General features: G+C 44.7%; 1 protein-coding gene across 20 annotated transcripts in view; it reads left to right on the top strand.

Moving 5' to 3' along the window:
- Positions 1–19,062, top strand: part of LOC140424893 (sickle tail protein-like) — a 931,095-nt gene that overhangs the window by 692,356 nt on the left and 219,677 nt on the right. For 17 of the 20 annotated variants that reach the window (XM_072508468.1, XM_072508466.1, XM_072508467.1 and 14 more), the window contains one exon: positions 13,226–13,322. In XM_072508468.1, the coding sequence (XP_072364569.1) occupies positions 13,226–13,322 (97 nt within the window). Of the gene's footprint in view, positions 1–11,732; positions 11,905–13,225; positions 13,323–14,380; positions 14,539–14,591; positions 14,722–19,062 lie in introns of those variants that run through there. The other 3 variants (XM_072508482.1, XM_072508483.1, XM_072508484.1) reach the window with 3 other exon arrangements.

Raw genomic sequence — 19,062 nt, 5'->3', positions numbered from 1 at the left:
CCCTTGACCTTAGCAGCAGCAACTCGATTCCCCCCCCCCTCGATTTCGCCCCCCCCCCCCCCCCCCGGCTGGGACCCATCCTAGCTGTTTTACTCCCCCCATTGCACTTCCGCAAGTCAGCTGACTCCTGCTGATCCCGGCCAGTCCTGCCTCTCCTTCGACTCCTCCCATTGTGTGACACACCCTCCTCTTCCGTTCCCCATCCACAGGCTCTCCCCCTCCCCCTTCCATCCTAAGCGCGGGAAACAACCCTCGCTTCCCCGCCCCGGCCCTGCCCCCTCCAGTCTTCAGCGCGGGAGAAAGCCCGCGCTTTCCACCTACCCGGCCCCGCCACCTCTGACGCAGCTCCTTTTACAGGCCCAGTCCCCTCACCCCCGACTCGGGCCTCCCCTCCCCGCGGGGCCCCATCTCACCGCCGGCCATCCACCCCTGTTTCCGTTTGCTTACCCCCCTCCAAGAGCCCCCTGACCAACCCAACCAGAACAGTGCCCAACCCGCCCTAACCACCCTCACCGACCAGAAAGAGAAAAACACAAAGAAAAAAAAACCAAGAGCAAAGGCCCCCCACAAAAAAGTTACATATCAACTGCAGTCCCCAAACGCCCATCCCGACCTTCAGTCTGTGTCCAACTTCTCGGCCTGAACAGAGGCCCACGCCTCCTCCGGAGACTCAAAATAATGGTGCCGGTCCTTGTAGGTGACCCACAGTCGCGCCGGCTGCAACATGCCAAACTTCACCCCCTTCCTGTGCAGCACCGCCTTCGCTCGATTGTACCCGGCCCTCCTCTTCGCCACCTCCGCACTCCAGCCCTGGTATATTCGAACCTCCGCGTTCTCCCACCTGCTGCTCCTCTCCTTCTTGGCCCACCTGAGCACACACTCCCGATCAGCCAACCGATGAAACCGCACCAGCACCGCCCGCGGAGGTTCGTTAGCCTTGGGCCTCCTCGCCAGCACTCTATGGGCCCCTTCCAGCTCCAGGGGACCCTGGAAGGACCCCGCTCCCATCAGCGAGTTCAACATGGTGACCACATAGGCCCCCACGTCCGGCCCCTCCGGGAGGCCTAGATTCCGCAGATTCTTCCGCCTCGACCGATTCTCCATCTCCTCGAACCTTTCCTGCCATTTCTTGTGGAGCGCCTCGTGTGCCTCCACCTTTACCGCCAGGACTAAGATCTCGTCCTCATTGTCACAGATCTTTTGTCGGGCCTCGCGGATCGCCACCCCCTGGGCAGTCTGTGTCTCCAGCAGCTTATCAATAAAAGCCTTCATCGGCTCAAGCAGGTCCGCTTTAATCTCTCTGAAGCAGTGCTGGATACCCTCCTGCTGCTCCTCCGCCCACTGCATCCACGTTGCCTGGTCTCTGCCCGCCGCCATTTTGTTCTTCTTCCCTCGCAACTTCCTCGGGTCCACCACCACCTTTGTAGTCGCCCCGCTCCTAGTAGAAGCCATATACTATCGGGAAATTGTTATAATCTCCTTCCCACACCGGGAAACGTCGAAAAAGTGCCGTTGGGGGCCCTGAAAAGAACCCAAAAGTCCGTTTTTGCGGAAGCCGCCGAATGTGCGACTTAGCTCCGCATAGCCGCAACCGGAAGTACCAGAGGCCAGACTTAAAGAGCACAGAGGATTGTGTGTTGGAGGAGATTACTTGAGGTGGAGAGTAGTAGCAAGGCCATTGAGGGATTTGAAAAAGGGGATGAGAGTTTCAAAATCAGAATGCTGCTTTACGGGGAGCCAATGTAGCTCAGTGAGCATAAAAGTCATAAAGGGACAGGACTAGCTGCGAGTTAAGATACGGGCAGCAGAGTTTTGGCTGACCTCCAGCTCACAAAGAGTAAAATGTGGGCGACCAGCCAAAGGAGCACTGAATTAGTCTAGTCTAGAGGTAATGGAGGCATGGGTGAGGGTTTCAGCAGCAGATGTGCTGAAGTGGGTAAAGTGTTATCAAAGTGGAAATAGATGGCCTTGGTGATGGCAGGAATATGAGAGCAGAAGTTCATATTGGGATTAAATGGGCCACCACCTATACAACAAAACTTGAAAGGTTCTATGGTGTAAAACAGCAGTTAGAGGTTAAAGTGAAATTAAATTAATTGAAGTACTGAATATATTTTCTGGAAGTGCTCAGTGGAGGTGGATATACTAGCTTGCTGTCTGAGAGCATGCTATCCAAATTCCACAGTAAATCCTGAGTCTTAATGACTATGACGGAGATGCTCAGTTGAGAGGTTTTAAGATGGAAACTTCTATAGCCAGAAAACTACAGACTGGTATCTCTCACCAGCATCGTTTGCTAATTGCTTGAACATATTGTTCATTCTCATGTCATGAAGCATTTTGGAGGTCACAATATCCTGGCAGATAGTCAGCATGGTTTTCAGTGGCTAACTTCTACCAAAACACAGCTTTTGCAGACTGTCAATGACTAGATTTCTCAAATGCCTTTGACAAAGTACCTCATGAAAAGCTCTTGTCCAAATTTCGCTACTATGGGATCAGAGGGACATCAATAAATTGGATCTGGCACTGTCTTACCAACAGAAGACACAGGAGTGATGAGTTATGGGGAAGTATTCTCTCCTATGGATGTCCTCACCGGAGTGCCTCAGGGTACTGGGATAGGACCTTTATTCTTCATGACATAGATAAACAATCTTCCTAAAAGGATAAACAAAAACAGGGTGTGAATATTTGCAGATGACTTGTGGTTTACGTGCAATGGAAAATTCAAGATCCCATCAATTCATTGTGAGATATTCTTCTGCTATTGCCAAAATGACAGAACCAATGGGAAATGCCAAAAAATGCAATATCATGTGCATCACCAACAAAAAAGATCTTTCGATTGTTTCTATTTAAAGATTTTCATTATCAGGATGGCCATTTCAGATAATGTTTGGTTTAACTGGAGCTACCTGTATAGATGTTGGTGGAATATGATTATTGGTCTGTGCTGTTGACATAACTAAGGAGAAGCTCCGGCCCGAGAGATCGAAAGGAGTTGAGGAAGGAAATTTGTCAACTGAAGAATTGCTGAGAATTAGTGAATTTCTGCAGAACTGGAAACAAGCGAGGATATACGAATAATGGGGGCGATTCTCCCATGCCGACGGCATTCACGACGGCGTGGGCACTTAGTCCCGCAATCGGAGAATCGCCCCCAATGTCTATACAGGTTGAACATCCCTTATCCAAAATTCCGGAAACCGAAAAATCCTGGAATCCACACATTTTCTGAGCGCCAAAGTGATGGCACGAGTCCCCGGGCGATGCGCAGGCCCCAACTCTCCGCACATGCATGCGCAGGTGCCAACATGCGCACATGCATGTGCAAGTCCCAACATGGCGCACATGCATGCGCAGGCCCAACACGGCGCACATGCATGCACAGGTCCCAGCGTGCATGTGCAGGTTCCAAAGTGTACCGCGCATGCATGTGCAGGTCCAATGCACCGCTGATGCACATTTATTCCCAAGTCGGAAAAATCCCGAAATCTAATACACACTCGGTCCGAAACATTTACGGGATGCTGAACCTGTATTTGCAAAAGGTGACTAACAAGCCCAGACAACCATGGGTCTGTTGGTCGAATACCAATAAAGAGTAAGTTAATGTTATCGTTTTGAAGAAGCAGGTTAAAGGATACCTGTATAGCAATGTTATAAACAGCAAGGAAACATTGTCAGTATGTAATTAGGAGAGTGCTTGCTGGTGAGTTTTTTTTGAGGATTTGACGTGGTGCATTGTTTGCAAATTTAATTCACTAAGATTGTAGTTCACTCTGACCTTTAACCTGGTGGTTTCTAGTTAAATAAAATGACAAAGGGAGCCAGGGTGCTGCATGGAACTCAGAGTTATCTTGTTAAAAATTAAACTAGGGTTGGGTATTAAGCGGATCCCACAAGAATTTGTGTTTAGATCCCTTTTGTTTGTAATGAATGCCAAAATCAACTGTGAGCTGGTCAAAGTTGGTTGCTAGACAAACAGGGAAAGCAGCAAAGAGGGAATACAACATCATTTCAATTGGTAATGTGATTGCACACACTCAGGTTTTCAGTTCCTCATGCTAACCCTCTTTTTTTCCTGTCTCATATATACATATCTTGCTTATAGTTCACTTTCTTATAAATGCAATTTGAGCTGTTAATATAGAAATGGTATATTTGTTTTCATTTTGCATTGTAAATCTTCACATTGTAGAATTAAGAGGTAACAAAATTTTGCTTGAAAAACATGGCGGGTGCAATCTACTGGCCGCATGGCGCTTAAGCAGCGGCACACGTGACCAGGAAATTCCCCTTCTGGGATCCACCCAGTATTTGGCAAATCTGCATATTAGAACATGACAGCTAATCTCACTAATGTGCTCGCCCGATCTACTGAGGCCCTAGGATCTAACCCCTTCGCCTCGGAGACCTCAAGCGAGCACAATTCAGTGCTGGTCTCCAGGTTAGCTGGATTGGCCATGCTAATTTGCCCTTAGTGTCCAAAAAGGCTTAGGTTGGGTTACTGCGTTACGGGGATGGGGTGGAGGTGTGGTCCTAGGTAGGGTGCTCCAAGGGCCGGTGCAGACTTGATGGGCCGAATGGCCTCCTGCACTGTAAATGCTATGATTCTATGAAACGGGGACAGGACCGAACACACTTGGAGGCATCGGAGGCCCCCAGGTGGTTGTCCCCTGGGCAGGTGGCGCTTCTGGTGCTAACCGGGCACCTTGGTACTGCCAGCCTAGCACCAGGTGGCAGGCTGGCAGATTACCCATGCCGGGAATGGGCCTAGGGATGCCCTATTTGTGTGAGGTGGGGTGGGGAGATCCTCTTATAGGTGAGTTGGGGATTTTGGGGGGGGTGTTCAGGGGTTCAGAGATCGGGACGAGTGGAGCTCCTCAGTGCAGGACATGGACCGAGGTGCGGCCTCGGCAGGGCGTTCCCGCTAGGCCTCGGATTGCAACAAAAAATGGGGTTGTGTTTCTCGGCATTGCGAGCGCCGGGAAACATCCGGCTATACGTGCTCATCACGGGACTCTGTTGCAATTTGGTTGGATCGCACCCAGAGTGTGGGCCATAATATATTTGGATGATTCTCTATGTGGAAATTGAATTAGTTCTTTTCCAGCTACAATCACGTATATGCATCTGAATAAATTTAGTTCCAAAGAAACTGGAGCATGAACATTTTTGAGATAAATGTAGAGAGAAAAATCGCAGTTTCAAAGAGGCAGAATGACTGCCTGATTAGACTGAGGGATGAATATACTTTTGTTTATACTGAAAAATTGGAGATTATTCAAAGAGTAAATTTGTTTGTACAGTTGTCTTCTTTACTTATTTAACTGCACTAATTAATGAAATCCTGAATGAAAAGTTCTGGGAACTAATTTCAATCAAAAGGACTTCTTTTGTTGCCTTTTGGGTTTCAGGAACTTATTTCCAATTCTTTCACACCTCCCTTTCTTTTGCACCTCAGCAGCTTTTCACCCCCCTCCCTCCACAAAAGCTCCCACCCAACTTGGAACAGCATAACCCAGACACACCATTTGCTGATTACTTTTTTGGCCTCCATTCTCACTTCCGTCTAACCAGAGTTCCAATGCCCCAATTTTCTATCACATTTTAAATCATATCCCAGACAGCCTCTTGACCGTATTCACAGTCAATCCCTTCCTGATCGCTGTGTCTATACGCAGTTTGGTATGTCTTCCTGTGTATGGAGTCCTTGAATGCACTCTCCATGGGTAAATATGACATATAGCAGAAAAGCAATTTGTCTGTTTGAATGAAAAAAAAGGCACAGTAGCACAGTGGTTGGCACTGCTGCTTCATAGCGCCAGGGTCCCGGGTTCGATTCCCGGCTTGGGTCACTGTCTGTGCGAAGTTTGCACTTTCTCCCGTATCGGCGTGAATTTCCTCTGGGTGCTCTAGTTTCCTCCTACAAGTCTCGAAAGACATGATTGTTAGGTGAATTGGACATTCTGAATTCTCCCTCCGTGTACCCGAACAGGCTCGTGTTGCAACTAAGGGATTTTCACAGTAACTTCATTGCAGTGTCAATGTAAGCCTACATGTGCCACTAATAAAGATTATTCTAATAAAGATTATTCTAAGGTGAAGAGTGGCCTGGGGAGAGTTTGCAACTGGTGACTATATACTAAATTTGACTGGAGGACAGTGACTTTTCACAAAGAGGAAAATGTATCTAGCAAATTTAGTCGACACGCAAGTACTGGAAGTGTGTTGCCAGCTTCCCAAAGTCGCTTTTATAGTGATGTACATTTAATGAAGTAAAATGTTCCAAGGCAATTTCCAAGAATGGAATTACGTAGAAAGTATCACTAGGCCAAAGTAGGCGACATTAGGGCAGGTACCAAAAATTTGGCACTGGATATAACTTTGAGGGTGGTCTTTCAGAAAGAAAGAATTGCGGAAAGGTTTAAGGAAGGAATTCCAGATCTTGGTGCAGGGACAGCTGAAGATGCAGCCAACAAAGCTGAGATGGGAGACGACTAAAAATGCACAGAATTCCTGGCGCATTGGAAGGCTGCAGGAGATTGAATTGGAGAGGGGTGAGGTCATGGGATTTGAATGTGATGGGAACTTTAAAAAAAAAATTTAGAGTACCCAATTATTTTTTTTCCAATTAAGGGGAAATTTAGCATGGCCAATCCACCTACACTGCACATCTTTGGGTTGTGGGGGTGAAACCCACGCAAACACGAGGAGAATGTGCAAACTCCACATGGACAGTGACCCAGAGCCAGGATCGAACCTGGGACTGTGGCGCCATGAGGCAGCAATGCTAACCACTGTGCCGCCATGCTGCCCTGTGATGGGAACTTTAAAATTGTCATTCTGGTGGCAATATCGGATACCGATGTGTGGGCGAATGGTAGCAGTGTTTTTGGGTGATCAGTTTATGAAGAATGGAAGATGGGAAGCTGGCCAAGAGAGCATTGGAAAAGTCAAGTCTGTAGGTTAAAAAAACTGAAAAGTAGCTGATGCACTGAAGCAGGGGCAGAGATTGCTCATATTGGTAAGGGGTTACAAATGTGAGGTTTTATAAGATTTATATATTTTAGGACTATATCTTTAATTTAGGGTAAAATGGGGGACTGCAGGGATTAATGGATTAGGAAGACAGCAGTTCTAAATGATTTGGTGGTTAAAGATTAAAAAGAGACTTTTTACTCGGAAGACGGTACAAGGTGTTTACACCTGTAGAGAATGACAAAAGTAGCGGTGATGGTGGATTGATTGTTAATCTCCAAGTCCCAGGGAGATATTAATGTCAGGTTGTAAATGGGTATTTTTCCAAATGGCAGGCGGTGACTAGTGAAGTACCACAGTGATCAGTGCTGGGATCCCAGTTAATCACATTATATATTAATGATGAGGGAATAAAATGTAATATCTCCAAATTTGCTCTTGACACAAAGCTGGGTGGGAGGGTGAGCTGTGAGAAGGATGCAGAGATCCTTCAGTGTGATTTGGACAAGTTGAGTGAGTGGGCAAATGAATGGTATATGCAGTATAAATGTGAGTTATCCGCTTGGTAGCAAAATCGGAAAGGCAGATCATTATCTGAATGACCATAACTTAGGAGAGGAGGATGTACAACAGACCTGGGTGTCCCCGTACACCAGTCGTTGGAGGTAAGCATGCAGTACAGCAGGTAAAGAAAGCAAAAGGTATGTTGGCCTTCATATTGAGATGATCCGAAAACAGGAGCAGGAATGTCTTGCTGAAATTATAGATGGCTTGGTGAGGCCACACCTGGAATATTGTGTGCAGTTTTGGTCTCCTTATCTGAGGAAGGATGTTCTTGCTCTAGATGGAATTTAGATGTGTTTACGAGATTGATTCCTGGGATGGCAGGACTGATGTATGAGGAGGGATTGAGTTGGTTCAGATTGTATTTGCTGGAGTTCAGAAGAATGAGGGGGCTCTCATAGAAACCTATAAAATTCTAACAAGACTAGACGGGGTAGATGAAGGAAGGATGTTCCCGATGGTGGGGGTGTCCAGATACAAGGGTCACGGCATGAATATACGGGGTAGACAATTTAGGACAGAGATTAAGAGAAATGTTTTCACCCAGAGAATGGTCGGCTTATCACAGAAATCAGTTGAAACCAAAACCTTGTATGTTTTCAAGAAGCAGTTAGATTTGGCACTTGGGGCGAAGGGGATCAAAGTATATGGGGGGGAAGGTGGGATCAGGCAATTGAGTTGAGTGATCAGCCATGATCGTAATGAATGGCGGAGCGGGCTTGAAGGGCCAAATAGTTTCCTCCTGCTCTTATTTTCATATGTCTATAACTGACTATTTCATTCCAAGACAGAATAGAGTTGGGGTCTAAAAGGATAGCTAAATCAGAATTTGTACCAATATGGCCTATTTAATTCATATTGTCATGGAGGCGGACTTTGAGAGGGGAAGGATGCATAGGTATAGGAAGCCCAGGAGGACTGAATGGACCTGTGGTCAGTGGGATGGATGGGTCAGTCGGTAAGGCAATCATTACTCACCGTTGACAGGTCCCCTGGGTGGAGCCCGGTGATTCCTTACCTTTGCGGCATCTGCCAGCCACCACGTTGCTGACTGCTCTGTCCTCGGCCACACCGGTCACCTCCAGGACGGTTATAGAATTTACAGTGCAGAAAGAGCACCCTACCCAAGGTCCACATCTACACCCTGTCCCCATAACCCAGTAACCCCACCCAACACTAAGGGCAATTTTGGACACTAAGGGCAATTTTAGCATGGTCAATCCACCTAACCTGCACATCTTTGGACTGTGGGAGGAAACCGGAGCAACCGGCAGAAACCCACACACACACGGGGAGGATGTGCAGACTCCGACAGACAGTGACCCAAGCCGGGAATCGAACCTGGGACCCTGGAGCTGTGAAGCAATTGTGCTATCCACAATGCTACTGTGGTGCCCCAAAGAGCTTTTCTTGAGGAGAAACAGAGGGCATTATTAACCACATGCATGGTTCACAGTAGTGGGGGGGGGGGGGGGGGGGGGGGGGGGGGCGGGGGGGGGGGGGGGGGGAGGGGGGGGGGGGGCGGGGGGGGGGGGGGCGGGGGGGGGGGGAGAGGAGGGGTGGTTGAAGGGAGGGTGGGTTGGGGGCATTGCAGGGGAAGGGGGGGTAGATGCTCCCGTGTGGGGGTGGGGGGGGGGGGGGGTAGGCTATGGTGTCTACTCACACGTGCTGCCCGGTTTAGGTCATTGACCTTCTTCCTGCACTGGAGACCAGTCCTCCTGGTCACACCTGCGGCGCTCACAGCTGTTGCCACCTCACCCCAGGCAGCATTGGCTGCCCTATAGCTCACCCTCCGAGACCCCCAAGGGAACAGGACATCCCTCCTGCCCTCCGCAGTGTCTAACAGCCTCTTCAGATCAGCGTCCCCGAATCGTGGGGCTGGTCTCTTCCGCGTGATTGTTGCAAGCTGGCTAGGGTTGGCTGAGCAAATGATGTTTAAGTGCTGCTCGACCGTACCTTGTTAGTGGGGGGCTGGCGAGCGCGGGTCCCGGCGAATTCACAGGTGAGCCTTCATTTGCAGTGAGAAGCCCGTGAGTCCTCATTGGGTGGACCAATTAACGTTGAGTAGCTTTGCCGGCCTCGCTGGGTCGAGCACTGGGAAGCTCGCGGCAAATCCCGCTCGCTACCACACTTTGAAATCTTTACGGAGAATCGCACCCCTTGTGTCTTCCTTTCAGCTATTCACTGGAAGTTTGAATTTTCTAATTATCTGTCTGTATGGGGATTGTAATGTAAGCAGTTTTGATTATAGTGAGGATATGGAATTGGAAACTGAGCTCAGCTTTGTGGACAGTCTCGAACAACCTGGGATGGTGGCCAGGAAAGAGGATGCAATCGGTATTGGGGAACAGAATTTGTGCAAAATTATTGCATGAAATTAACTCGTCAGTTTGCTAAATGTAAATTGTGTCCAGGCACTAGTGTAAAAACAAATTGTAAATCACATAATATGAGACTGCGCACTAGAATAGTTTCCCGCCAATCAGGAGACCCAAGTTGTGTTTAGTCCTTTTTACTATCAAACCTATCAGTAACATTTTCCAATGCTGCCTCAGCCCTCTGAGGAATTCTTCTTGTAGTGATACCTTTGCGATTGATGAAGTCATGGCACCTAATCCGTCATGAAAACTGACTTGTGTCCTTGCTGTGAAAGGGCTTATGGGCACTGCAACAGAGATCTGGGAGGACTGTGCTGAATACTGTCATGTGAGAGTACCATTAAGAAATGGGTGTTTATAAATGGGTGTGTGTTACTGCAGTGATGTCAGAGCTGGGCTGTCTGTCAGCTTTTTAACTTTCATTTTCGGCTGTTTGCTGCAGGGTGTGTTGGAGCTGAAGCCAGACATCAGGTGTACTGTTTTTTAAAATAAATATAGAGTGCCCAATTCATTTTTTTTTCCATTAAGGGGAAATTTAGCGTGGCCAATCCACCCAGCCTGCACATCTTTTGGGTTGTGGGGGCGAAACCCACACAAACACGGGGAGAATGAGCAAACTCCACATGGACAGTGACCCAGAGCCGGGATCGAACCTGGGACCTCGGCCCCGTGAGGCAACAGGGCTAACCCACTGCGGAGCAGGTGCACTGTTGATCTCTCTGCCATGAAAAGACTATCTCTTGATCATTTGGTGAATTCGGAATTATAAATGTTCTCAGTAGTGAATGTAAATCTAATGTGCTTCTGTTAAAAGGTATTTCTTTTGTCTTCTGGATGTTGTTTGGGAAGTTATTAAGGATTACTTGGTGTTGTATTCTTTGGGGGTTGTATTTGAATTGATGGTTGCTAATATGTTCACTATGTTTTAAAAAGATTAACTTGAGTTCATAGAATAAACATTGTTTTGCTTTAAAACATACTTTTTCCATTTCTGCTGTGCCACACCTGTAGAGTGGGCCGTGTGCTCCCCATACCACAATCTATTAAAAGTTGTGGGTCAGGTGAACTCCATGATACACTTTGGGGCTCTCTAAACCCTGGCTCATAACAATGCTGAAATAGAAAATAAGTCAGTCTTGCTATTTAGATGGGCCTTTCAAAGGGATAGAGCATCATTTACTGGAAGGGGATGCAGAATGACTCTACGTGTGCTAGGTTAAGGTTCAAGTGGGGCATGAGTGCCCTGCAGGTGATGGGTTCAAAGAAAGTGTGGTTCAATCGAGGAACAGGCTTCCTCTTGTGGCTGCTATCCTTTTCCCTCTGGGTTGCTGATATCCAATATGGTCTGGTGACGACGGATGGTGCAAATTTCTTTGTCTGCAGGTGATTCTTCTTTTATTTAGTGCAATGTATTTTAATTTTGTTGCACTATTTTGCAACTACTTGTGAAATTCCACGTCCAATCTGCAGGACTTGATTGAGACTTTTTTGCCCTATGTTTCATGTAAGCACATTTTCTTTTAGAATTTTGGGAATTGTTTTGCCTGTTCCCATTCAAGTCCATCCATAACAATTTCTCAAAAGTGGCATCTGCCTTTAATTCCCTGTCGGAATATGGTTGTACTTGTGCTTTTGATGTGTTAATGTATGTACTTTGCAGGATCGGTTTTTTTTTTTGCTATTACTGTAGGCATCTGCATGTACTGACTGGCAGATAATTGAGAGCAATCCTATAATTCACCGTGAATGATAGAGAAGGAATGTGCAGGCCAACCCTGTAATTTTACATTTCATTTACTTTTTAAAATAATTACTGTTGTAAGTTCAACCCACCTTTAAAAAGGATTCATTCGCTTAGATATGGTACAGTGGTAAAAGCACAAGGAGGTATCTTGGTCTTCAAGGCAGATTTCTGCTAAAATCTTTAGAAGCTTCCCGGATGATTGATAGTGTTGGCTGTATCAAGGCAAATTTGGTAAGTGTAAATGCAACTAAAATGTTTTTGGGTTGCTTTAGCTGCTGCAGTGCTAGTGTTTAAATAGATGCAGCTAGGAGCTCTCATTTGTAATTAGTAACTACACTTAGAATAATGTAGGTATGAGGCTGTTGCAAAGCAGTTGTGAGTTTGAAGACTTGGTCGATAGTTCTATGGCAGAAGACCAAGTTGAGCTGCTTTCATATTTTACTTTACGTCTTTGCCAACGCATTGTTCCTAAATTATTTTCCTCCTTTAAATCTCTTCCTCCAATACTTTGCTCTCTTTCAGGTTGCAGTAACACTTCCTAACATAGATAACTGGAAAGGAAATTAGTATTTAGACAAAAGAGTGATTTTTCACCAACTGTTTTAGCTTGAATTTGGCAACAGTTCAGTGTCTCAAACATAATTAATATCATGGTAGTCACTTTCTATTTTATAGTACAGTGCCAATGATAGTGTGGGGGTGTAAAGCTTGCTAATGGTGACCTTGGACATGGTGGTGTTCTGATCTTGAATCAGAAAGGACAGCAGCCTCAGAGATTGATAGCCGTTGGATGACTGCTGTAAAGAGATGACACACAAGTCAACAATGGTGTAGTGTGGTGTCAAAGTCAGTATGCCTGTGACTCTGACAAAACACAGTCACTGCAATTGCATTAACAATCACCATTCCTTTGAAAATTTCAACTTTTATTTTTCCAGATGATGTTTCTTGGTATAACAATTGATAAGGATTCTTCCACTTTATCTCTTTGCATTATATAACAAACATCTACCACACAATCAGGATGTAATCATGCGTGGTCGAAGGCTGGCTGCAGTAGTTTATTGTCCTTCAAGTTTGTGTTCATATGCATTCACGTATTGGAATCTTACTGGGACTCTGGTGCTGCTTTGTGCCATTATGTTGAGGAGGTGTGAGGAGGCTATATTAAACACTGTGACCTGAACAATGGGTGTATTAATCACACCTACTGTATGGGGATTTTACTGCAGTGGATTACAGTGTCTACCCATGATTGCTGTTTATTTACCGTAGATATTGGAACCTTATCAAAATGGACTTAGTGTGTTAAGTCTCTGTTTCTATAAAAATGCCACATGACCTGGTGGGTGGGGAACTGCACTGAATAGAATTTTTCTACCAACTGTCAGAGAGGTCGTTAATTTCTAATAAAATGTTTTATTGGCAGAATTGGCGATTGTGGTAGCCATGTTACATTGACTTTGAGTTTCGTATCCAGGGTGTCATCTGGGAAAATGGCAAAAATAAATCTTCTGTCTTCTTCCATAATAATTGATGTTTTTGATTCCAGGAGCATTCAAGATCGAGCACTTTTAAAGGTTTACCACAAGGATCCTGCCCACATTTCTTTTAACTATTCTTCAAGGGCTGTAAATGGAGATGCAAGGGTAAGTACAATTATGGTTATAAAACTGCTCTGTGTGTGTGTGAAATATTTGTTCAAATTGCATGAATTATTCATAACTGATGTCATTGTGATGCTTATGAAGTTCAGTTGGCTAAAAGTTTACACAAGAATGTGTTTGTGCATCAATGGCTGACCGAACAATGCAAAATGTACCTTGCAGCTCTGGTCTTTCTCCATTCTGTAGATATTGTGTAAATCGTCTCCCGCTGCATCTGTTTCCACTTTTGCGATGACGATAACAGGTGTTTTGTGAATGACCTGGTTTGTGTAACTTCCCCCTTTTAGCTGGTGGGGCTATTGCTTACAGACATCACTTTAGCTTTCTAAAAAAAAATCTTATTTCTTATTTTGTAAATGTTGGTTTGGATGCTGCTATTTTTGCAGCAATGTCTAATCATCTGAATCATTGCGGGATAAAACACTGTGTAAACTTGTTGGCAGTTCAAGCACCTGTTCAACTTGTAGGAGGAGGAGAGCAAAGGAAGGCAAGAGGGTTGGTTGGCTCTGGACTGGACGAAGCAAATAACTAGCTACTAATGCCCATCTGTAGCCCTGAGTAGAATCTCCACTAAATGTCTCTGCAAGTTGGTAAAATCTCCGATCATGTTGATAAAATTACAATAATTTAGTGTATATGGCATGCAACACCACTACAGATTCAGAACTGTATAATAGCTACTACAGCATAGTTTTAAACTGTTCTGTAATGTATTAATTAGTTTTATCTTATCACTGCTGGATTGATAACTGTGTGAAAACTCATCTGCATTCTGTAGTCTGTGTGTACACTTGCCAATGTGTCTTGTTTCTAAACAAAAAGCAGCAATTAAGTTGAATTTTATTAAAATGATTCATCAGATTGTACTTCACAGGCCCCTTTTAATACATCCAGCGGCACTGCATGCAGGTTTACTTTCCATTAGAATCCAAAGTGATTACATCAATATGTATTGAGTTCACAAATGCCCTTGTGTTCTCAGATATTGCATGTACTGAAACTCCTTCCAGACTGAAACATGTGGAGTAGTCGAAGCTCGTTGGCCCTTTTTAAAAAAAATATGTGTTCAGCCATAGATTTTAGGTGTGGTCTTGTAGCTATTTCCAGACCATAAACATATCATTTCTTCTTGCTCTGTGTTTGTATTCATATGCGGTAAGCAGCAGCAGTGAAGTGCTTTCACCGTCTGGCTTCAGAGGTGAGTTTTCTACATGTTCGCTTCAGCCAAGATTGTGTTTTCCAAAAGGAACATTCCAGAAGTTATGGTTGGAACCTGCTCCAACGCGATCGGGTTTGAGAGAGCAAATGGTTTGAAAAAATGTTTACATCTGCAGTCCATTTAAAATGAAGATTTAGTAACCAGAAGAGCCAGTCAGTAAAGGTATGTGTAGTTGTGAAATTAAATCGGCAGTTGTCGAAAAAAATCAGACTTGATGTTTGCTGTGTTTTGAGGGGGTGGGAAGGTTAAATACGAGTGTTTAAATTACCGTCTGCGTTCAAACTGGGGTAGATTGTTACAGTACCTGAAAGAAAAACTCTGACATGTGGATAAATTAACATGGCCATGAATGTCTTTGATCTGGGCTAACTCCTTTGTCAAGAAGTTGCAAAATATCTCTGCTTGGGTCAATAACTGAAGTATTTGCCTTGTGTTTCAAGAGGTCATGCAGTTAACTCCCAATTCAAGTTGTTAGTAATCTTCATTTCATGTTCTGAGTGCAGCTGGTAAAGTTGATTTTATTTTGTACCTGCAGCTCTTATGTTTAAAAAAAAATGTTGTGCTTATTCGTGCAGCATTGTCATCAGTGAAAATTACATAGAGAATCAGTGTATAGTAGAATATATGCTGAGTTGAACCTTCATTCAAATGACATGGAAGGAGAAAGTGAAAGTATTCCCTGCTACTGAGATGTTAACACGTTGTCTTTTTGTGACTTGGTTTTTAGGTAGGAGCACATTGTGTATTATTAACATTCTGTGGTGTTGGCAGGACTTCTGCATTGGCAGACCTTCAATGCTGCGTTGGTTTAGAGACTAATGATTTTCTTTCTCTTACTAATACTTCTCTCAATTTTCTGCTCTCATGAATACATTAACTCTTAGATGCCTCCTTGTGCTCTGATGCTTCCCTCAAGTGGCCATTTTTTGCATTTGAATCTTGGTAGTGAATAATAACCAATGTGCAAACCTGTTCTCTGTTATATTTCTTTGTTGTCACAAAGAGGAAAAGTATGGAGGTGCCCACACTCTGGATTCTTGTAAAACACAATGAGAAGATCATATAATCAAGATGGTGATATGCTCAAAATCCATGCAAGCACTTTGCTGACGTTATTACACATCACATGATGTGGAACCAGCAAGAATGTTTTCCCAGATACATAACATCCCTCCCTCTTTACTTCATATGGGGCTGTTTAGCACAGGGCTAAATCGCTGGTTTTGAAAGCAGACCAAGGCAGGCCACCAGCACGGTTCGATTCCTGTAACAGCCTCCCCGAACAGGCGCCGGAATGTGGCGACTAGGGGCTTTTCACAGTAACTTCATTTGAAGCCTACTTGTGACAATAAGCGATTTTCATTTTTCATTAGTGCAACAACAAGATTAACATTTATACAACAGATTCCATGATATGTTATTTCTATTCATATGTACAATTCAATAAGACAGTCTCTCTGGTAGACGTCTACTCCTTTTTGGTAGAATTTAGTGTTCTTGAACTCGGCTACTTGCGACCTCCGAAGTGTCCTCATTCCTTTCTGTAGATGGTACTTAAGTAGTTAATTGAGTATCTGCCACTATGGGCATTGAAAAATCCTCAGAAACAGAATCTGAACTTGTCACTGTCTCTGGTTTCTGTTCCAAAGTATAGCTCTCTAGATCTTCTCAAGATAGATCCTCAGAGAAATTCCTGCAAATTCACTTTGTGCAGCAATCATGAACAAAAATACCACGTTTGCTGTAAGTCTGCAGCTTGTGCAACTTCAGCTCCGAGTTACTGAGCTAGAGTCCGAGTTGTAGTCATTGCGTCCCATCCTCTCAGCACCCATCCTGACAAATTCCCTCAGGATCTCATAGATTTCAATAAGTGGGCAGCACGGTAGCATTGTGGATAGCACAATTGCTTCACAGCTCCAGGGTCCCAGGTTCGATTCCTGGCTTGGGTCACTGTCTGTGCGGAGTCTGCACATCCTCCCCGTGTGTGCGTGGGTTTCCTCCGGGTGCTCAGGTTTCCTCCCACAGTCCAAAGATGTGCAGGTTAGGTGGATTGGCCATGATAAATTGCCCTTAGTGTCCAAAATTGCCCTTAGTGTTGGGTGGGGTTACTGGGTTATGGGGATAGGGTGGAGATGTTGACCTTGGGTAGGGTGCTCTTTCCAAGAGCCGGTGCAGACTCGATGGGTCGAATGGCCTCCTTCTGCACTGTAAATTCTATGATAATCTAAGACCACCTCTCATTCTAAACTCCAATGAATACAAGCCCAACCTACAGACAATAACCCAGAGGGCCAGGGTTCAAATCCTACCACAACAGATGGTACAAGTAAAATTCAATTAAATCTGGAAGTCAGTCTCAGTAATCAATGACCAATCAACGATAGTTTTGTGTTGTAAAAACTCATCTAATGTCCTCCAGGGAAGGAAACTGCCAAAATTACCTCATCTGACCTACAAGTGACTCCAGATCCATAGTGATATGATTGACTCTTAATTGCGTTCTGCAGTGGCCGAGTAAGTCACTTGGTTCAAAGGTAATTGGCGATGGACAACGAATCCTGGTCTTCCGAGCGACATCCTCATCCCATGATAGAAATGTTTAAAAACTGCTCAAACGTTCCTCATAAGCTCACCCCTTCATCCCAGGAATCAATTGAGTGACCCTTCTTTGAATTGCTTCTAATACAATTTATATCCTTTCTTAAGTAAGGAGATCAAAATAGTACACAGACTCCAGATACAGACTGGATTCTTCTAAGAAGATAAATAAAGTTGCATACCAGAAATAGAGGATAATCTAGGGGCTAAAAAGACTGAAGAAACTCCGGGTAAGCGTTCTCCAAGGCGGCCTTCAGGACCCGCGACAACGCAGAATCGCCGAGCAGAAACTTATAGCCAAGTTCCGCACACATGAGTGCGGCCTCAACCGGGACCTGGGATTCATGTCGCATTACATTCATCCCCCACCATCTGGCCTGCGAAATCCTACCAACTGTCCTGGCTTGGTACAATTCACACCTCTTTAACCTGGGGTTACCCCATCTCTGGATCTGTAAAGATTTAATCACCTGCTAATGCTCGCATTCCTAGCATTGTTTGGCATCTTTGAATTTGTCTATAGATGTGTTTCTGGAACAGACCTCTTCATTCACCTGAGGAAGGAGCAGCGCTCCGAAAGCTAGTGACATCGAAACAAACCTGTTGGACTTTAACCTGGTGTTGTAAGACTTCGTACTGAAGAAACTAAGGTGTCGATGGTTGCCATGTTGCCGAGATGCCGGCGTTGGACTGGGGTGGGCACTGTAAGAAGTCTTACAACTGTTATGGGCCAGGGTTTAGAGAACCCCAAACTGTATCATGGAGTTCACCTGACCCACAACTTTTAATAGGTTGTGGTATGAGGAGCACACGGCCCACTCTACAGGTGTGGTACAGCAGAAATGGAAAAGTATTTTTTAAAACAAAACAATATTTATTCTATGAACTCAAGTTAACCTTTTTAAAACATACAGTGAACATCTGAGCAACCATTAATTCAAATACAACCCCCAAAAAATACAACACTAAGTAATCCTTTAAGCTTTCCTTTTAACATCCATAAGACTTAAAACACCTTTCAACAGAAGCACATTAGGTTTACATTCATGACTGAGAACATTTATAATTCATTTATAATTCTGAATTCTGAAATGATCAAGAGATAGTCTTTTGATGGCAGAGAGAACAGCAGTACACCTGCTTGATCTGGCTTCAGCTCCAACACTGAAAACAAAACTAAAACACACCCTGCAGCCTGCTCAAAAACGAAAGTAAAAAGCTGACAGACAACCCAGCTCCACCCAGTCTCTGACATCACTGTGGTAGTAAACACCCATTTCTTAAAGGTACTCTCACTACATATATTTATATACACACCCATTTCTTAAAGGTACTCTCACATGACTCAACATCAGGTTAAAGTCCAAGTTTATTTGGAATCACTAGTTTTTGGAGTGTAGCTCCTTCATCAGGTGAGTGATGAAGGAGCTACGCTCCGAAAACTGGTGATTTCAAATAAACCTGTTGGACTTTAAAAACATTTTTAAATTAAAAATTTTTTTTTAGAATGCCCAATTAATTTTTTCCAATTAAGGGGCAATTTAGTGTGGCCAATTCACCTACCCTGCACATCTCTGGGTTGTGGGGGCGAAACCCATGCAATCACGGGGAGAATGTGCAAACTCCACACGGACAGTGACCCAGAGCCGGGATCGAACCTGGGACCTCGGCGCCATGAAGCAACAGGGCTAACCCAAACCTATTGGACTTTAACCTGGTGTTATAAGATTTATTACTGAAGAAATTAAGGTAATTAAGATCAGCATAGAAAACAATATTCCAGAAATTTGAGGGACAAAAATCTAACAGCTATCCAGGACCAGATGGCCTAAACCCGGGGGTGCTAAAAGAGAGAGCTACAGAGATGGTGGTACACTGGCTATGATTTTCCAAGATTCCTTTGAT

This window comes from Scyliorhinus torazame, chromosome 6, assembly GCF_047496885.1.
Source record: "Scyliorhinus torazame isolate Kashiwa2021f chromosome 6, sScyTor2.1, whole genome shotgun sequence".
NCBI classification, from domain to species: Eukaryota; Metazoa; Chordata; class Chondrichthyes; order Carcharhiniformes; family Scyliorhinidae; genus Scyliorhinus; species Scyliorhinus torazame.
This window is presented reverse-complemented; position numbering and strand designations above follow the sequence as displayed.